The sequence below is a fragment of the Carica papaya genome, chromosome 1, assembly GCF_054855325.1.
Source record: "Carica papaya isolate Zhongbai chromosome 1, ASM5485532v1, whole genome shotgun sequence".
NCBI classification, from domain to species: Eukaryota; Viridiplantae; Streptophyta; class Magnoliopsida; order Brassicales; family Caricaceae; genus Carica; species Carica papaya.
Genome location: NC_142309.1, coordinates 26,643,150 through 26,662,819, shown reverse-complemented (window position 1 = coordinate 26,662,819; position 19,670 = coordinate 26,643,150). Strand labels below are relative to the sequence as shown.

At 33.5% G+C, this 19,670-nt stretch overlaps 4 protein-coding genes across 7 annotated transcripts; 1 reads left to right on the top strand and 3 right to left on the bottom strand.

The window, feature by feature from the left end:
* Positions 1-3: 3 nt before the first annotated feature.
* LOC110815239 (Vacuolar import/degradation, Vid27-related protein) lies at positions 4-2,821 on the bottom strand. Its single transcript, XM_022042923.2, has 2 exons — positions 916-2,821; positions 4-558 (listed from the first exon to the last, which is right to left on the bottom strand). Exons 1-2 carry the CDS (start codon positions 2,557-2,559, stop codon positions 277-279), a joined length of 1,926 nt encoding a protein of 641 aa, XP_021898615.1. The 5' UTR covers positions 2,560-2,821; the 3' UTR covers positions 4-276.
* Positions 2,822-3,383: 562 nt separating this feature from the next.
* LOC148270488 (Tetratricopeptide repeat (TPR)-like superfamily protein) lies at positions 3,384-5,885 on the bottom strand. The gene is made up of 2 exons (XM_088206585.1): positions 4,622-5,885; positions 3,384-4,396 (listed from the first exon to the last, which is right to left on the bottom strand). Exons 1-2 carry the CDS (start codon positions 5,681-5,683, stop codon positions 3,545-3,547), a joined length of 1,914 nt encoding a protein of 637 aa, XP_088062711.1. The 5' UTR covers positions 5,684-5,885; the 3' UTR covers positions 3,384-3,544.
* Positions 5,886-6,273: 388 nt separating this feature from the next.
* On the bottom strand, positions 6,274-7,945 carry LOC110815242 (alpha-amylase). The gene is made up of 3 exons (XM_022042928.2): positions 7,818-7,945; positions 6,793-7,719; positions 6,274-6,675 (listed from the first exon to the last, which is right to left on the bottom strand). The coding sequence occupies exons 1-3, from the start codon at positions 7,908-7,910 to the stop codon at positions 6,418-6,420; spliced, it is 1,278 nt and encodes a 425-aa protein (XP_021898620.2). The 5' UTR covers positions 7,911-7,945; the 3' UTR covers positions 6,274-6,417.
* Positions 7,946-14,168: 6,223 nt separating this feature from the next.
* On the top strand, positions 14,169-17,882 carry COR27 (cold regulated protein 27). 4 transcript variants are annotated; one of them, XM_022042913.2, is made up of 5 exons: positions 14,209-14,349; positions 14,899-15,099; positions 15,233-15,539; positions 17,508-17,610; positions 17,726-17,882. In XM_022042913.2, the coding sequence occupies exons 1-4, from the start codon at positions 14,347-14,349 to the stop codon at positions 17,600-17,602; spliced, it is 606 nt and encodes a 201-aa protein (XP_021898605.1). In that variant the 5' UTR covers positions 14,209-14,346; the 3' UTR covers positions 17,603-17,610; positions 17,726-17,882. The 4 variants fall into 4 exon arrangements, with proteins under 4 accessions (XP_021898604.1, XP_021898605.1, XP_021898602.1 ...); XM_022042910.2 differs by having other exon boundaries at positions 17,505-17,610; XM_022042912.2 differs by having other exon boundaries at positions 14,169-14,349; positions 17,508-17,882.
* Positions 17,883-19,670: the final 1,788 nt, after the last annotated feature.

Sequence of the window (19,670 nt, the reverse complement as noted above, 5' to 3'; positions counted from 1 at the left end):
ATGTAAAATAGTAAAAGGAATTTATCTTGCACTAAGAGAGTCTCTACATAAATTCTTTTCATACAGAGAAGAGAAAGCAATATCTGCTTTCAGTAATAACTAAACAACCAAATTGAAAAGCTTGAGTTGGGAATCACCCAAAGTACTTGACACAACAACAGATTTATCTGCAGCACGACTACAAACCTAATGAAACAGAGATCTAAAAACACAGTGGACAAGTTCTTCAAAAATCTAAAAATAAAGTGGTCATGACTAGGGTGACATCCCAGCATGTCATCGCCTGCTAGACATGCTGAAGGAGCTGACTTTCAATGGCGTTGCAATCACCAGTGGGGCATCGGGAGAATCAGTGACTGCAAATTTATCGTGCATGAAACGACTATCGACAATTGAGTCATCCTTTAGAACTATCTTGTAACAGTAGCAGCTCTTCAGACCTTCTTGATTACGGTAGCATTCATGAGACCCATTCTTGACCTGTTGAAAGTTCCATATGACACTGAACTTGCCCACTGTTGCAACCAAATGGCGCTCCTGCTTCCCATTTTCTGTGACCTAAGTTATTTAAACATACAACTGTTAACATCCGATGACCTAAGTTTCTAACAAATAAGTACCCTTATAAAATATAATCCTAGAATTCCTAAGTAACAACAGAGAAGAACAAAAATTTAATAGGAAAAAGGAAAAAGAAAAGCAACATCAGTTACCACATAAAGCTTGTCAATGGCACTCAGAAACCATTGTCCAAAAACAAAGCAAATTGCGTAATTTGAAAGGATGGGCAAAGCACTTAAGCACAAAACAAAATGGTCATAGTAGGCAGAATATTCGAACAAATCTCCTAGTTCTAAATTAAATGTTCAGAGCAGGAGATAAAAGCATAAGATATATGTATCTGCATATGCTTACCCACGAAAACTGAGCACTACGGAACTTGTTATTAACTCCGGCTAACTGCGAATCTAAGGGAGACAACTTCAACAATCGTGGAGCTGCAATTCTATTTCCCATACGGCCATTAAAGCCAGTCTTCATCTTACCATCTTTGTCAGTAAAAAGCGTGCAGATGAGAATCAAATATGTGTCAGTTGTACCCAATATCCATTTCCCATCAAAGGTAACATCCACATGAGTGATAGGTGAACCAAGACCAGGAAAAGCTGTCTTTGCCTGTCTCATTGAATTGCTAGAGTAGAGTCTGATCTTCCCATCGAGAGACCCAACAACTATTGAGCCATCACCAGTCGATGCAAAGCATTGGAAGTTAGTCCCTCTGGAAAATTGATGTCCTTGGGCCCAATTCAAAACAGGGGTATCGGCAGTCGCAAGATTTTGAACCATGCCTTTCCGATCACGCATGTCCCACCTGCAAAGTCTGTTATCATCCAGCCCCAAAAACGTTGATCCAGATGGGTCCAGTTGGGCTCCTTTGCTATCATTTGCAATATCCCTCATGGTGATATCCACTCCATCCTTCTCAAATCTCCACTCTGTAACAATTTTACCGGTTTCAATATCAAGCTGATGGAGTCCAGTAGAATGAGGTTTCTTTACATCCATGGGGCTCATGAGCAGCATATTAGTCTCAGCCCTCATAAGAAGAGCCTTTTTGGGTGTTGAATGAACCAAACTCGAGCCACTTCTATAACTCTCCGTATCAAAATTCACATACACACCTTTTCCATGAATCCCGTGACTGAAATTCTTAACAACCTGAATACCAGAATTACCCACCAAGAAACTGTTATCCAAAGCACCCAGCGCCAAGCTTTGTATGCCATCATTCGCTGCCTCTTCAAATTCCTGTCTCAAATCCTGACTTGCCCGAACTGGCGTTGAAGCTTCGGGGCTTTTCAGTAAACTATCGTCAGCATCTTCCCACATTGAATCATCGGCGATTTCAGGGTTTGCCCACCCAATAAAATCTTTCCCATATACCTTAACTTTGTTGACTTCGTTTGATTCAAACCCATATACGTTCTCAAACAAACAATCATTATACTTGGTTACGAAACCTTTATAATCCTCATCAGAAAAAAATTTCATAGCCCAAACACCTTGAGCAACAAAATCAACTCGACGTTGTTCTGGAAAGGTCTTCAAATACGTCTCTTCCGACACTTTCACTCGAATCTTAGAACCAACCTTCAGGACCCACCAAGATTCTCCTTCTCCAGCATCTTCATCATCCTCGTCTTCGTCTTCCTCTTCTTGACCGTCTAGTTTTGATGTCTTGACGAAAGAGTAAGATGCAAACTTCTCTGATGTGATCCATTTGGATTTGGGTGTGTTTGCACCGACGTGAAGGTAAAGCCTCACAGCATTTTTGACAGAAGGGTTCTGGCTTGACGGGTATTTGAGCTTCAAAGCTTTGAGTTTGGCCTCTACTTCATCAAGAGATGAAGGAGTTTTGGCCCTGCGACCTGATGATCTGTCAGGGGTGTCATCTTTGGAATCTTGGTAGTCTTCCTCCTCTTCTTCACCTTCCTGTTCTTCGTCTTCTGCATCCGAGTCTGAGATATCAAGATCTTCGCGACTGTGAGCGCCACCCATTATTGGGATGTGTTTAGAATCAATTAAAGATCAGAATTGAGAGAAGGAATTGTTTGCTTTTGAGAGATCGATGAGACAAATAATTAAAAAAAAAAAAAAAACGGAGATTGAAAAGTGAAGAGCGCCAAGTTCAAATTTTGAAATTGGAGCCTTCAAGCATGGTTTATACAATAATTTAGGGTTTTGAATGAATGATGTTAGCCAATCGAAGCGTTGAGGCTGAGGGGGTTACCGGCTACTCCCGGTGTCCGGGGATCCTACATTTGTCCAATCGGGTTATTCTGTCCAGATCTGGACCCTGTATGTACCCGGACTCTATATATATTTTAAATTGATTATAATGTTTAAGCAACAAAAAATGATTATGGTTCGCAATTTAACTCTTAACTTATAACTATTTAAATTATAAAATTAAATTTTATGATATATTATAAATATAGGCCAACAAGAAGAATAAATAGTAAATTGTATTATTCAATTTAATTGATGTAATTCACTTAATTTTAACTAAAATATATTTAATTAGATAACTTAGGTTATGTTTGGTACATAAAAATATTTTTAAACTTTTATTTTTTAAAATCTTTTTATCTTTATTTATGAAAGCATTTGAAACTTGCATATTTATAGATTTAAAAAATAAAAAAATTAATTATAATTTTCTACAAGCACTTACACAATTTTTTAAAATTAAGAAATCTTCACCATCATTATTTTTAATATTAATTAAATTATAAACTTTTGTAGATGAACACATATATGTTTAAAAAATATAAACTAGTAAGTAATTTCATATACCATGTGGCATCATAAAACGAACAAAAAAAATACAAGGTTGTCTTTTTTTTTTTTTCTTTTTCCAAGTAAAACCAACGATCGTTTTGCCACCCGCTAACAATTTAGTGTAAATCACATAATTACATGTAGGAAGGTAGTTTGCTGTGTGCAATCTATAGACAAGGTTGGTGTATGTATAAATAAGTCATTATGAGAACAAATGGTCAAAAGAATTAGCTTTAAGATAAACTTCCTTGAAATGTAAGTGACTAACTCCTGAAAAGCCATCGCCTCCCATGTCCTTCATCATCTCTCGCACTCTCTCTACATCATCCCACATTCCTTTAACAGCATACAGATTTGACATCAATATATAAAGGCCACCATTTTTGTTATCCAATAAATATAATTTCTTAGCTAAACATTCCCCGAGCTTGACCTCTCTGTGAATGCAACAAGCACTAAGCAATGCTCCCCAAACTGCTGAATCAGGATCCATATTCATATTCTTGATAAACAGAAGTGCCTCCTCAAATAAGCCTGCACGACCGAGAAGACCAACCATGCATGTGGAGTGTTGCAAATCTGGGACTATACCAAATTCGTCTGTCATCATTTTGAAGTACTTTCTTCCCTCATGAACAAGACCCGCATGAGTACAAGCAGCCAGAAGTCCTAAGAAAGTGATATCATCAGGTTTTAATGCTTGTTCTTGCATTTTAGAGTAACAAGCCAGAGCTCTGTGCTCAAATCCACACAAACTGTAGCCTGATATCATTGCATTCCAGGTTGCCAAACATGGAAATTTTATGCACTTGAACACCCTTTCTGCACCCTCTATGCTCCCACACTTGGCATACATGTTGATAAGAGCAGTACCAACAAAATCTTCCACTTGTAGATTATTTCGAAGAAGATAACCATGAAGTTCCTCTCCAACCTGCAAGTCTCCAAGTTGCGAACACCCTGTTAACAAACTGGCAATAGTAACCCCATCTGGACCATGTCCACAGAGATTCATTTGACGGAACACCTCCATGGCATCCCTCGCTTTTCCAGCCTGCACGCAGCCAGATATCAATGAGTTCCAACTAGTTAGAGGCTTCTCATGCATGTCAGAGAACAAACAGACCATAGCTTCAATGTTGTTGAACTTGGAATACATAGTTATCAGTCCATTTGCAACCAAATAGTGAGTGCATAGCCCACTTTTAATTGCATAACCATGGAAAGCAACCCCAATATCCATGTAACTGAGGTCTGTAAAGCCATGGAGAATGCTAACCATAGCAACAGCATCCACTTTCATTTGCAACTGTTGCATTCGTGCGAAACATGCCATGGCCGACTCTGTATCTCCTTTTTCAACATAGCTTGAAATAATTGCAGTCAATGAGACCAAATTCTCCTTGGGCGCTGACCAGTAAAGCCACTCTGCTGAGTTTGTCTTTCCAAATCTTGCATATGCACAAATTAAAGAAGTAAGAACAGAAGCATTATTAATGAGGCCAATTTTAATAGCAAAACAATGAATAGTCTCAGGGTTAGGATTAGCCAACAGAAGGCTTACAAGACTGACTGAATTTACTTCCACACCCTCCTCCAGCATGTAGTTGAAAACAAGCATAGCCTCATCAAAATAACAGTTTTGTCCATAAGCACCAATCATGGTATTCCAAGAAACTACATCTTTGGCAAACATTTCCTCAAACAATAACTCCGCTGCTTCCAAATCCATACACTTAGCGTACATAGAGGTGAAAGCATTCTTCACTTGAGAATCAAAGTGGAGGCCAGTTTTAATTCCAAATCCATGAACGGATTTCCCTTGAAACACAAACTCCCGCTGCGCACAAGAAGGAATCAAGCCAACCAACGTCGTCTCGCGAGGAGAAAAACCCTCTCTGAGCATTTGAACAAAACTCTCCAGTGCATCAAAATCATATCCATTACGTGAAAACCCGCAAATTAGGGCATTCCATGCGACAACATCTCTCTCAGGCATATCATCGAACAACAGTCGTGCAACTTTAACGCAATTCAATTTCGTACACAAGTCAAGGGTAGCTGTAGTTATATAAACAAATTGATCAACACCCGATTTTACCATGTGGGTTCGAATTTGATCGGCTTCTAGCGTTGGACTAATTGAATCATAAACAGAGAATAGTGAAGGAGATGAAGTAGAGGCTTTGAGGAATAAAGAGAAAGTGAAGTCATTTGGTTTCAAATTGAACTGTAACAGTTGGCGGAAAATAATCAACGGGGATTCTGGGTTTTTGCCTTCAATGCAGGATTTGAGTAGAGAGTGGAAAAAAGAAAGAGAACTGGAATTGATCAGATTCATAAGAATAGAATCAAAATATCCTCTGTTAAGACAAGTCCAAACGGAAAAAAGACAGTCCAAGTCTTCCGCCCAGTTTCAGGAAGTGTTTTAAGTGAAAACTACTTTGATATATATACACACACATATATGTTTATATATATATATATATATATATAGTGGCGAAAGTAGAAAATTGAGCTTTTCTTCTTTTTCTGAAGAAAGTACAAAATTGAGTTAGAGAAGAAAAATTTGTCATTCGAAATAAATTTGGGTCTGACATGGTAAAATTTTATATATTTTTTATTTTTTGTTGAATGGTAAATATTGTTACAATTTTGTGTGTTTTTATTAGATGTTGTTTTATAATTAGTATATATGTATTAATTAATTAATGTACGAATTTTTATTTAAAAAACATTTATTTACGTTTTCATAAAACTTTTTTATTAAAAATTAGAGAAATAAGATATTGAAAAATACTTTTGTTTTATTTAACGTAATTCTTTAGTAACTAAAAAATTAAAGAGAAAAGAATAAGGGAATTAGATAAAAGTTTAATTTTATTTGATATTTTATATTTTTAATTTCAAAAAAAGAATGAGATTATTCAGTGATTTTTGAAGAAAATGGAAAATTATTTATTAAATTTTATTACTTTTACATAAACTCATGTTTTGGAGGAATCTCCCCTCCATATTACTAAATTATTATTATTATTATATTGTTATTATTACTATAAGGGCATTCTTGTCATTTCATATCTTCTCCCATACAGCATAGTCCTTTCCGGCGCCGTTTGGAACCAGGTTGAAATTCGGAGGAATAAGATTTCCAAGACCCCCGTTTGGCCCAATTTTCATTATGATTTTCTCATCGATCTCCGCCACATACAGATCAGATTGTGCCGCTAGAATCTTAACCCTGCTTCTTTCATTGATCCCGTGCTTCTTCCTAATCGCCAAAATGTTGGTAATCGGCTCCTTTAAGCCCCACTCAAAGTAATGATCATAAAACTGCAAAAACCAGAACCAGTTAATTTTTTCCTTGCGAATTTCAGACCTACCTAGATACTTTCCGAATCGGCCGTGGAATATGAGTAAATTAAAGGGTAGAGAACAGGAAGAACTTACAATGGTGGGAGTGCCAGGGTGGGTGAGGATATAAACATAACCCAGCATCACTTTATCACTTGGGAATTTGCAAAAATCTTGAGACCAAGTGTCGTGATTGTCGATGAACGTCACCGCTTTCTCCGGTAAAACTCCGAGCAATCCCGGCGGTTTTCCGTCGGTGTTATTCAACCGGAACAACTCTCCCGTCACCGCAACCTGAAGAGATTCCTTCAAAGGAAAATCAAATGCAGCCACCACTCCGCCGGCATCCTGAATCCACTTCCGCAGCTCATCGCGCTTTCTGTTATCTCCCGGAGGGAGCTTTTCGTTACAGGGAGGATGCCAATACTCTGCAACTGCCAAATCGGGTTTTGTCCGATCCACGTAAATTTTGGTAATGCTTGGCGCGAACCCTACTGCGTAATCAATTCGCCATCCGCCATTAAAACCCACTTCTGTTTTCAACCAATTGAGCCAATCCGATAGCTCGTTTTGCACTCTGGGATTGGTATGGTCAATGTCAATGGCGAAAGGGAAGTCATCGCCGGTGTCTGGATTGCCGGTGCCGTGAGGGAAGTTCTTGTCGGTGCTACAGACCATGGCGGGTCCCCAATCAAGACGATCATCTGGTGTCCCTCCTTCGAAGAATATATCGGTCTCTGTCTGGCGCTCTGGGCTTCTGTGGTTAATTACAATGTCAGCCATGCATTTTATCCCACTTTGATGATAAGCTGCAATGAGTGAGCTTAGTTGATCCCGAGTTCCGTAGTTTGAGTCGAGATCATACAGCTTTGCTGGTTTGTAACCTTGGGGTGCATCGGCGCCGGAATTAGAAGGAGGCGGCAGCCAGACATGAGTAATCCCGGCATTAGCAATATCAGTAGCAGAGTTCTTCAAGAAATTGTATAATTCTCCTCGTTTTTCCGATGAGGCCCAAGTGAAACCCTGTTACATTACACAGCTAAGGAGTTTAACTTCGTAATATGGCAATACCATGACTAGAAAGAAACCTAGAGAAAACGAAGAAGAAGATGAAGAGATACCTGAAACAGAACTGCTGGAGATACGAAAGCAGGAAAGATAGAGGATAAGAGGAAGAGGAAGAGGAAGCAAAGTGAAGTGATGGCTGAACTCATCTTGTTTTATTTTGTGTTTGAGTAGATGCATATGATGGTATATTTATAGGCACATGATGGATCCCATGTTGATGACGCTGTAATATCTGTTCGTATGCCACCTTTGGGTTATTTTCCATTGACTTTGGAAATAATTTTTGGTTATATATAATACAATTCAAAAACACATTAATCTTGCCCACATTGAAATTTTACATACATTAAAAATAAGAACCAACAAAAAAGAAAAAAAAGATTTGGATGAGGTTACTCTTGTTATATTTTTGTTCTTAAATCCTAGTTTGTTTTATATAAAATAATTATAGTAATTTACATATTCGATGCATAACGATATCAAAATAATCATAATTCATATTATGTTTTTAGTTATGTTTTACTTATTTAATAAAATAATTAATGTTTGTAAATATATTTATTTCTTTTATATCGATTCAAATTTATAATACTATCAGAGTGAAACATAAGATTTAAAAAAGAATAGATGTTAAACTTTATTAGTGACAAATAAATTTTTTGCATGTGAAAAATCTCAATATAATTTTAAAAATTAAGAATTAATCGCAAAAATTTTAGACGATCTAAAAAATACGAAATTATGATTAACTTTATAAATTGTCTTGGGTACTGAGCATTTACTTATAAGAATTAAATTTCTCGCAATAACTAGCTGCAACAACTTCATAACTAGGAATTTGGTAGATTATTTCTTACGTATAGAATCATTCATATTTTAAATTATATATAATAAATTTTCTAATCTCGTATGTTAATGAACAAATTACAAAAACATCTACTATGAATTTATATAATTAAATTAGAATTATGATTTTATTTTATTTTTATAAAATTTTATATTTTGGATCTTGTATGTTTAGATAAATATATATTTATCTAAAATATATACAATAAGATGAGATCGGTTCAATCTTTTTAGTAACAGATTAAATAGACTTTAATTATAATTTAACTAATATATAATAATACGAACAGTACTTTATTGAAATCATATTAACATAGAAATCTAGAAACAAAATAATAATAATAATAACTAATACATGGATCCTTAACCTTCTGTCGTTCTTCGTGAACGATTAATACACGTATCCTTAAAGTGTTTAATCCATTTTAACTTGCGTTTGATAGTCAAAGTTATGTTTCTAAAGTCAGTATAATCTTCCTTGACAAAACTTGGTTTTAATTCAACGTATTCTGGTTGTAATCTTCATTTAGAAAAACCAACTCTTTGACTAGAGACTGATTCGCAGATTCATGATTGTATAATACTGTAAAAATAGAAAAAGGACCCAAATATATATATATATACATATATGTGTGTGTGTATAAAGGGGCAAGCTTAATTATTTTGAATTTTCACCAACTTAATTCGGCAATTCCTTTCTTGACAAGTTCAATTTCCAAACTCCAGGTCACAAAGTTTGACTCAAGTGTATTACACAAATACAAATTAGATTTATCTTCGTGTCAGCTTAATTTACAGTATAAAAATAATATTTAAATAAATATATATATATATATATATAAGAATTAAATTTATAATCTCTCATAAATAAATTATTTAATTAACCAATCGGTAATCACTTTCTAATCATTTTTGATAAATTTATTATAAATTAAAACTAAATACAATCACGTTATGCTATTCGTTACTAAAATGTTGTATTCACATATACTATGGTTAAACGAATTAACAGAATTTTATTTTTTATTTAAATAAGATGCAATAAAAATAATTTTCTATTTCTATTCCGTGTAATAATATTGATTAAACTATTTACGGAATTAATTAATTAATTTCATTTAAATTAAATGTAATATATGAGAATATATTGTTAATTGTCACAGTAGTTCGGGTTTGATTTGGATAAATTAAAATATTTATTTTAATAATATTAATATTACATATGAGTAGAATTAAATGTAAATTTGAAGGAAGTGTTTAAGGTTTAAACCTAACTATAAGTTATTAAAAAAAGTGTGGATGATAGAAAATTATATGTGTCATTAAAAAATGTTTCAATTTTCTTGAAGGACTAATTTATTATTACGCTATTCGAAAATAATAAAAAGTTACGTATAAGATTTTTTTTTTTTTTTGGTTGATAAATTAAAGACTAGTCAATTCTTTTTATTCGTTGTGATTACTTCGGCCTTTGTTAGGATTAAACTCAAAGCTTCATTTGATAAAGTAGTATAGATTAATTATCAGTAGTTTATGCATCAACAAAATAATGATTTTTTAAAAAAAAAATAAAAAAAAAGGGTATTATTATAAATAAGGTACCAAGGAGTACCATTCGTATATAAAATAATTATATATCTATTAAATGATCAATGACCATTCCAATCTTATATAAATTTCTTATGTCATAACCTAACAAAATAGAATTAAAAATATTAATTAATTTATTTTTAATTTTTATAAAATTATTTTCAATACCTTTAAAAATTTTAACATTATGTTCATTCCATATGACCTAAAAAAATAATAAGCAGAACAAAAAATAAATATTTTTTTTCTTATATATATACCAAACCAAGCCCACAATGTAACGTCATGAATCCTAATGTCAGTGAGTACGGACGTTAGCATAACATTTTTAACTTATGAAATAAATAAATATTAAATATGCAACGGAATTACGCTTTAATGCACATCTCTTGTGATATGAAATTTATTTGTTTTTAAATAATTAAAGGATATAAATTAATTTACAAATTTAAAATAGAAACTAACAGGGTTTAGTTCGCCATCCTCTATTGATCTTGAACTTGTTTCTCATCTCCTCTCACTTGAATGAAGATGAATTGAGGTGAGTTTCACGTGCTAAGTAAGAAAAAAAAAATCTATAATGTAGGATTTACGTACATACATTCACGCAATATATAAAATATAATAATTTTTATCATCAAAAAAATGTCAAATAAGCATCACAACCAAAATACATAATAAAACAAATCATCGCACAAAATATATTTTAATCTTCACTTTTTAAACCTAATTCTTGTTATCTTTTCAAATTACACTCATGCATTCATAGATTCTTCAAACAAAAACGGATTTACTCACACACACATATCACTCAACTCGAATTTATAATTTTATATTATTTAGCCTTTTAAAGCTTAATTAGATTACCATCGCGCGATACCCGTTATATCATTATCGAATATAGGATCCCTCCATCGCATGTATAACACAAAAAAAAAAAAATCTCATATTGGCCACAGAAGTTACGTTTGCTAGGTGACCTACGCTCATAAACACATATCCACGTATAGACTAAGTTTCAAACTCTATCTATGTGCAGGTTCACCATACCAGCTGAACTTCAGCCATACACGCACCTTTCCCTCCTCGATTTACGACTAACAAATGAAGTGTTTTATTTACTCTTTACAGTTTTCTTATGATTGCCTTCCTAGTGGCTTATTAAGTCTATTTCTCTAGCTAACTTACACTTATCAATTTCTTTGGTGTTTGTTTTCCAGATGTATTTAACTTATTTAGTTTTTTATTTAAAAATCTAAAATTTATATTAATTTAAGGTATTAACTTTCCATGCACAATTAAATACAAACATACATATAATATACGATATTATCATGCACATCAGAACTATACATGTCAAAAAACTTTCTGAATCATCATATATCAGATCACACAGCAAGCACAAGATACTCAAATTTTTCGCGCAACTGTACCAGATCATACAGTAAGTACAGTGCACCATACATCTACATCAGATCACACAGCTAGTGCAATGTATCCAAATTTCATAAGTACATACACTGGTTATACATTTTACATACATAACATATGTACACACATTTTAATACACACATATATTATAATACAGATATGTACCATCACTACATGTCTCACACAGAATATATATTTATATTTACATACACACAAACAATTTCTATCGATATATATACACACGTTCATATTTAAACATGTATACACAATCACACACAACATACCAGATATATATATATATATATATTTATTCATGCATTTGTTCTTATTAACTCTATTCAAATTAATTCATCGTATATTTTTATCTATATACACATATACATGCGTAATAACGTATATATATACACTATATAAATATATACAAATACAAATTAAATATACTAATTATATTTATATTACATTACCCATACATTTAAATATTCATACATAATGCATATTATATATACACATTTATATAAATATATAATTTATGTATTTGTACAAAATACGCATAATTTTTACCTATGATATGATCGGAAAAACTTTAAAAATTATTTTTACCTTGATCTACAGTTATATCAGAAATTCGAATATGGATTGAATAATTTTATTCGTTTATAATAAAAAATACATATATTAAATTATGAATAATTTTAAAAATTATACCGAAAAATGAATTTTACCTTGAAACACGTGATCTCGATTGTTAACATTACCACGCGACATCATACGCATGTCACCGAAAATGTTATACAATGATAATCGAATCAACGCGCGTTGTCGCATGTGACACACCAACATTTCGCCGCACTTACATTTTTCTTCCTTAATTTAATTAATTTTTTTATTTTTTGCCCTTTTTTTATTTTATTTCATCATTTTTTTTCTTTTATTCCTTTTTTTTTTTCTCTTCTCCTTTTTCCTTCCTTCTTCTTCTTCCTCCTTTCCCGTAGCTTCCTTTTTTTTTTTTTTCTTTCTTCTTCCTTTTTCTTTTTTTTTTTTTTTTTTTTTCTTTTTTTTTTCTTTTTTTTTTTTTTTTTTTCTTTTTTTCTCTCTCTCTCTCTCTCTCTCTCTCTCTCTCTCTCTCTCTCTCTCTCTCTCTCTCCTTCCTGCGACGTCTCCCCTTCTGCCGCGTCTCACCTCCGCGACTGCCACTCACTCCTCCTCCTCACGCGGCCACGGCTCCTTCCCTCACTCCGCTCTCCCGGTCCCGATCCTCACTCAACTTGGCCTCCTCTCTCACCCGCTCGAACTCAGCTCTCTTCCCCTAGTTCTTGTTTTTTTCTTCTGCTATTTCATTATAAATCTATTTTTTTTTTTTTGCGGCTTGGTTTGTTCTCTTTCTTTTTACATTCTTTTTTTAAAAATTAATTAATATATATTATATATATATTTTTTGTACCCAGCTGGTGCTCGAGCTGACTATTATTACACACAATTATTTGCTAAACAGTTTTCAATATAACGAATTTTTGATAAAATTTGATTTCATAATTTTTTTAAGTAAATAAATTAAAAATTTAACCGTATATTATTAATATAAGTTTATTTATAAAGTACTACACGGATATAATTATGTAAGGAAGATAAGAAATATATTAACTATACTTTAAAAAAAATATTCCCACGCCATCATACAGAATAAAATTGTAGTAAGAGGGAGCTTTAAAATTAGCTGTTGCACATCTATACAATTCTTAATACGAATTACATGAGAAAAATATGTTGGACATTAAATTAATAAATTTTTTTTCAGAGAAAATGGATTGAGATAGTTTCTCCAATTGTTCGCCTTTAAAAGAATAATTGGGTTTTATGTTTGTTCAAAATTAATACATATATGAATTTTGTAAATAATCAAAGAGCAATTTGGTGGCAAAATGACAAAAGATTGACTAGATATAGTGAAGGGTTCTTCTCTATATGTAAAGTTGGGAAAAGTTGAGCTAAACCAAATATGGGCACACCTTCATACGGGTTAGAAGTTTCTATCTCATGGGGTGTCATTGCACATTTTTTTTTTATAAAAAACTTTAATCTAAAAAATATCTCAAATTCATATGAATTTGGTATATTAATTGATGATATTAATATTCTAAAATCAAAATTTTTGGGTTCAGTCAATTTATGAATTTTTATAATAAAAATCCCATATGTATTATGAGGATATTGGCTGATTAAAAAAGGTTGTGGCCGCCGATTTAATGAATAAATAAATATCTTTTTTTATGGCTTTATATTTATTTGCTGGGCCAAAGGAAGATAAAAGGAAGGGAGTGTTCGGGAAGAATGGTCAAAAAAAACAAAGAGCCGCCACGTAATCTCAGACCTCAAGCAAACCCAACAGATATTTTCCATTCCCATACAAAATATCTGAACCTCTTCCCCCCCACCACCACCCTGCGTCTTCACGTGGGACCCGCGCGTCCCCATTCCACGTGTAAAGCGATTACTCTTTTCTCTCCAACATCACTCCCTCCCTCCCCCATTTCCTCTCTCTCCCTCCCAGAGTTTACTCCTCTCTGAGTTCGATTCTTACTTCCGGGGTTTATGGTATGCAAATCGTTTGGATTAGTCTTCCAGTGAAAATATGCTCTTGCGAGTTCGTTAATATCTGAGTTTACCGGGGGACGAGTCGCGCGGATTTTCTCAGCAGGTGGATCTCAGACCTCGAGCATGGTACTGTCTCTACTCGCTATTGATTCTACGTTTTACCTTCCGCATGATTATATACCTAATCACCGCAATTTGTTTTTTCCTCTGCACCTTCTTTTTCTCGAGTCTGAAGACTGAAAAACAAGTATGTCGTGTGAAATTGACCTGTGAAGCCATAAACTGCAAACATTTATATGTTTCTTCTGTAAGCTACGATGGTAGGTTCTCTACTTTATGGCTATCAGACTTGATTTCCATGGAGGAATAATTCTGAATGAAGAAAATTTGGGGTTAATTGGTATATTATCTGAGTTGTTTGCTATTTGATTTATCACTATAGGCAAAAGATCTTGTTGCTAGGGTTATTAGTGACCTCGTATTATCAATGTTAGGTTCTTTGTTTGTTTGTTTGTTTTTTTTTTTCTAAAACTTTTTTTCTGAATCAAGAACGCAATGAATGTAAATAAAAGTTGTTGGTTGACAAATTCCGTTTACCAGTTATTTCTGGAAAATACCCCCCTTGGTTATTAGAATTTCCAGAGTTTCCTGATGATGATTTTAATGGCATGCCAGAATTCTCAGATTGAAGAAGGTAAGAGTGCAGAATGGACCAATGAGAAGCATAGATTATATCTTGAATCCATTGAAACATCTTTTGTTAATCGGCTCTATAATTCTTCGGATCTTCTTAGTTGGCGCCAACAAAAAGGGAACTTGTCAAACATAAAATCGTCCAGGCAAGCCTGTTGTAATCCTCGTGTACCCTCTGGCCAGGTTCAAAATCGACTTCTTATGTTTCCTGCTTACTTCCTTCTGTATTGTATATATGTTTTATAAACAAACAAAATGTTTATTCCATAATGGATGCATTTTTATTTCTATAATGGATTCCATGTCATTACTCCAGTTTAAGGTTCTTCGTCGTGGTTGCTGGCAAAAGGTCAATTTTGAAAGACCTGGAGTTCAGTTAAACAAGGAAGATGAATCCCTTGGGTTTCTGGCAAGTCCTTGGATTAGGCATTTTAGTCCTGTGTACAAGCCCCAGGTTTTAGCACCAGCAAGTCTCCAAGGAAGTTCTGCATTGAAAAGCCAAGCAATTGCTTCAACTGCGAGGAAAGACGTGCCCTACAACCCCGAATCAGCTACTGGTTCAAGGCAGTTTCATGTGTATCGCTCCCCCTTACAGGATCAAGATTTTATTGACTCCACCGAAGGTAATGTTTGCTGATAGACCCTATACTTTTCATTACCACCTTCATGATGTATTGCTCCTGTAGACATGCTTGCTGAAGCCTAAGCTATCAATTTTGAAAAGCAATGAGTATTACTTATGCTAGTTTGTCCCAGTAGATGTGTTGGATTAATACTCTGGTGCCGCTATGAGGATCAGAAAGTATTTACCTGGGGAGTGTGGTAGATCATAATCAGAAATGGTCCAATATCTAATCAGTCAGCGAGCAATAAGATTATTGACTTATCTTGGATTGTTTACCAGTTCATATTTGAAGCGCGTCACTTTGTTTTTTCCAAATCCAATTTATGTTCTAAGGTAGTTTATGGATTTTAAGTAATAATGCTGAAAAATAAAAAATTTTCAGATAATGAGTGCAAGATATTTTTGTATTTACAACTTGAACTATTGAAGGATTGACAAATTCATTATTTTATATATCATGTACTGTAGCTAACAATGCCTGTAGTTATTCTTCTTAGAAAGCAATGATTTATTTATTTATTTTGAGATAAAAGAGAAAGAATATTATTATACACAAAAGTATTAAGGGAGTACCACCCGAAAACACAAAATTACAAGTCCATTAGGTAGTCCATAACAACTCCAATATCTTCCCATTCTAATATGTCACGACTTAACAAAATAGAATTAAAAGTATGAAATCATCTATCCCTAATATTTACAATGTCTGTTTCAATACCTTCAAAAGCCCTAACATATTTCTCCCTCCAAACTACCCACATAATAGAAATCGGAATAAGGAATAATTCTTTTTTCTTTTTACATAAACCAACCCACACCCACAACTCTTCACTAACACTCCCCGCCATGACTCAATTCATCCCCATAATCCCATACACATACTCCCAAATTCTGTACACCATAGGACATTGAAGTAACAAGTGGTTGCAAGATTCTTCATCGACCTTGCACATGTAACACCTATTAACCATCATCATACCTCTTCTTCTCAACATATCAATGGTCAATATTTTTTCTTTAACAGCATCCCAAATGAAAAAAAGCCATTCTAGGTGGAGCTTTTGACCTCCAGATTTGCTTAAACGGTGCTGCCATAAAATTATTCTCACCATTTTTTACAATAAAATTGTATTAGGACTTCACAGAAAAGTCTCTTTTCTTGTCCGGTTTCCATATTCTTTTGTCCTTCAGATTTCCCACCTTAAAATCAGCAAGACAACGAAGCAGATTACATTATTCAACCTCTTCGTCATCCTTCAAATTTCTCCTGACTCCCCCCAAACTCCCCTCTCGAACACCTTCTCCACAAGGATATCCCTCTCCCTAGCGATCTCAAAGATCCTCGGGAACTTGTCTTTCAATTTGAAGTCACCAGCCCACTCATCCTTCCATAAATTAATTTCAGTTCCATTACCCAGCTGCCAGCATATGCCATCATAAAAATTCTTGCTGTCAATGTTAATTCTCTTCCACAAACGTTTTAAATGGAATGTTTTAAGAAAGCAACGTTTTAGTTCGTAAAATTGATTTGTTTATGTTTATCTTAAAATGTATTCTGATTAAATGGAATGTCTGAGTCTTGAAGGTTGAAAAAGTGAGAATATAGTTTATACATGTCTCTAAGTGAAGCAGGAAATTATTGTTAGATTACATCATAATCTTGATAGCTATTAGGAGAGGAATAAAAGGAGAATAGGGGTGAGGAGAAGATACTCTAATCTTTCCCTTCATTCCTTGTCCAAAAACTTGGAGAACCTTCATCACCTTCTCTCCAATGTAGACTTAATTCGCTACTGAATGGTTCTCTTTTCATGGCCTAAGAGATATAATGCATGGCATAATATTATACTCAGCAACTGTTTGCTCATGAATGCTTTGGAATACAATCTTTCTCTGTCTTAGGTTAGTTTTCTTTTTCCATTTTGGGTCTTGATGGTGATGATGGACATGTTTTATATGCCAGCAGAGGTGTCAGACCAGAATTTTGTTGATGAAGAAATTAGAGGCGAGAATGCAAGCGGTATCTGCAGCTCCGAGAAAGACAAGAATGTTGACAACTAATTTTCCAAGTGATTATCTAGCAATATGTCTCTTTATTTCATTGTTAATCAGTTGCCAGAATCGGAATAGCTTCAACAATCTTATCTAGCTGTCTAAATGTTATGCATTTCTCGTTTTTTCTAGGCCTTCTTAAGCCTCTGGTAACATGAACATTTACTTCTCTGGGACTCTGTTAGAAGGTAAGTTACTTGCATGTGGGGAATTTAAATGGTGTATGAAGTGATGAAAGATTTAACGAGGAAGCTGTATGTATTAAAAAAATAGGGGAAGACTTCTGTTACCGAGTTTTGTCTTCATACCGCCTTTTCCTTTCATATTTAATCTTGTCGCAGCCATGGGTGCATCAATATTACAAGGTTGGATGGGCAATAGCTAGTTGTCTACTGCCTTTGTGGTGTAATAAGCTTGTCCAGAATTATTAGTTTTACTTCTGTTGCTCATATGGACATGGTGGTCAAAAATACACTAAAAACCTCTGTTTTAGCAGCAAAGTCAACTCTTGAAAAATATATGGCCAAGTCATCAATCATTCAGATGATCCTAAAACATCTGCTAAGCCTTTAAATTTGCCTGCGATGATGATGACGATTATTATTTTAAATCATAGCCCAAGACGAGCTATTTCTACTTCGCTAAGGGATTCATTCATACGAGGAAAAAGCCCACGCGATGTTGTGATATAAATTATTATTATTATTTATTATTTTTAGTTTGATATTTGAACATAATATCTTATAAAATTATACTTAGACATTTAGAATTTGATTGGAAGATTTGCATAATAGTTCATTAATGTTGGGTATTATATGATAGGTGTAAAGTTCATTAATGTTTAAATTTAATAATGTTTGGATGATAGTTTATTATTAATATTTGATAGTAATAATTGTTTTTATTTGAATTGACAGTATGATATGATTGTATATTTGAATAAATTATTTATTTTGTATCTATTTTATTGTATATAATAATAAATAAAAAATAAAAAATATATAGTGTTAAATATATAGATATATAATTATATATATATATATACACACACAATAAAATAAGAAGAAGAAGCGATTTTTTTTGAATTAGAAGAAAAAGAAGAGTAAAAAATGTCAGGTAGAATAATTTAAAATAAAAGAAAATTTTGTAAATAATAAAAAAAATATAAAACCATCTTAAAATCATTTTAAAAAATAAAAAGAATTATATTTTTAAAAACCACAACTCAACCAACAAAAAATTATATTATGCGATTAAAAATACAAACAAATAAAATTATAAAAAAATCATGATAAAAGAGAAATACAAAGGTATTTTGTATATTCAAAGGTATTTTGAATCTTACTATTCAATTTATAAAATCTAAATTACACCTACCTCTATTATGCACCAAACCCAATTAGGGTGACTACAAACTAAACACTTACAAGTACTTATTATATATATATATATATATGTTTGAGTTATAAAAAAAAAAGTGGAGGTGTATTTGCATGGAATTAAAAAACCATCGACCTAAAATGTTGATATCCATCAATTCAAATTGCAAAGAGGTGGGAACCGAGTGTGTAGTGTTAATGGGAAAAGTGGTGGATTCATGGGTGATACGATGGGGCAACCCCAAGTATCTTGGGGAGATTTTGTTGTCACGTGGACATTTCAGAATGTCAAGTCAGCATCAGCCACGTGTCCACCAACCCAATAGTGGAGGATCGACACGTGCCAGTACCAAAGTGAAGGGGAGGGGACCCTTCGCTATTTTTATATATGTACATATATGTAATACAGAGAGAAAGAGAGAAACAGTGAGTGCAGACATGAACATTACGAGGCATACACGTATGGACGCATATATACATATATATATATATATATGTATGTATACACAGCAGTTAAAGGATGCGGTCAAAATCTATTCATTCAGAAATCATATATATATATATATGTATGTATGTATGTATGTATGTATATGGGTGCATGATTGCAGCATTTGTGGAGATAGTTATATTCTACTATAACCATCATGACATTAGAATGATCATGTTCGATGAGTGGAGATTGAGCTTTGATCCATGCA

What these genes read in the sequence shown, in the direction of transcription:
- LOC110815239 (XM_022042923.2), bottom strand. Translation starts at nt 2,559, where the DNA reads ATGGGTGGCGCTCACAGTCGCGAAGATCTTGATATCTCAGACTCGGAT. An exon ending in GTAGTGCTCAGTTTTCGTGG is followed by an intron (nt 559 to 915) that starts GTAAGCATATGC and finishes TAAATAACTTAG; the next exon opens with GTCACAGAAAATGGGAAGCA.
- LOC148270488 (XM_088206585.1), bottom strand. Translation starts at nt 5,683, where the DNA reads ATGAATCTGATCAATTCCAGTTCTCTTTCTTTTTTCCACTCTCTACTC. An exon ending in AAGTGGATGCTGTTGCTATG is followed by an intron (nt 4,397 to 4,621) that starts GTTAGCATTCTC and finishes GGCTGCGTGCAG; the next exon opens with GCTGGAAAAGCGAGGGATGC.
- LOC110815242 (XM_022042928.2), bottom strand. Translation starts at nt 7,910, where the DNA reads ATGAGTTCAGCCATCACTTCACTTTGCTTCCTCTTCCTCTTCCTCTTA. An exon ending in CTCCAGCAGTTCTGTTTCAG is followed by an intron (nt 7,720 to 7,817) that starts GTATCTCTTCAT and finishes GTAATGTAACAG; the next exon opens with GGTTTCACTTGGGCCTCATC. An exon ending in ACCCTGGCACTCCCACCATT is followed by an intron (nt 6,676 to 6,792) that starts GTAAGTTCTTCC and finishes TGGTTTTTGCAG; the next exon opens with TTTTATGATCATTACTTTGA.
- COR27 (XM_022042910.2), top strand. An exon ending in CTCGTGTACCCTCTGGCCAG is followed by an intron (nt 15,100 to 15,232) that starts GTTCAAAATCGA and finishes TCATTACTCCAG; the next exon opens with TTTAAGGTTCTTCGTCGTGG. An exon ending in TTTTATTGACTCCACCGAAG is followed by an intron (nt 15,540 to 17,504) that starts GTAATGTTTGCT and finishes TTTATATGCCAG; the next exon opens with CAGAGGTGTCAGACCAGAAT.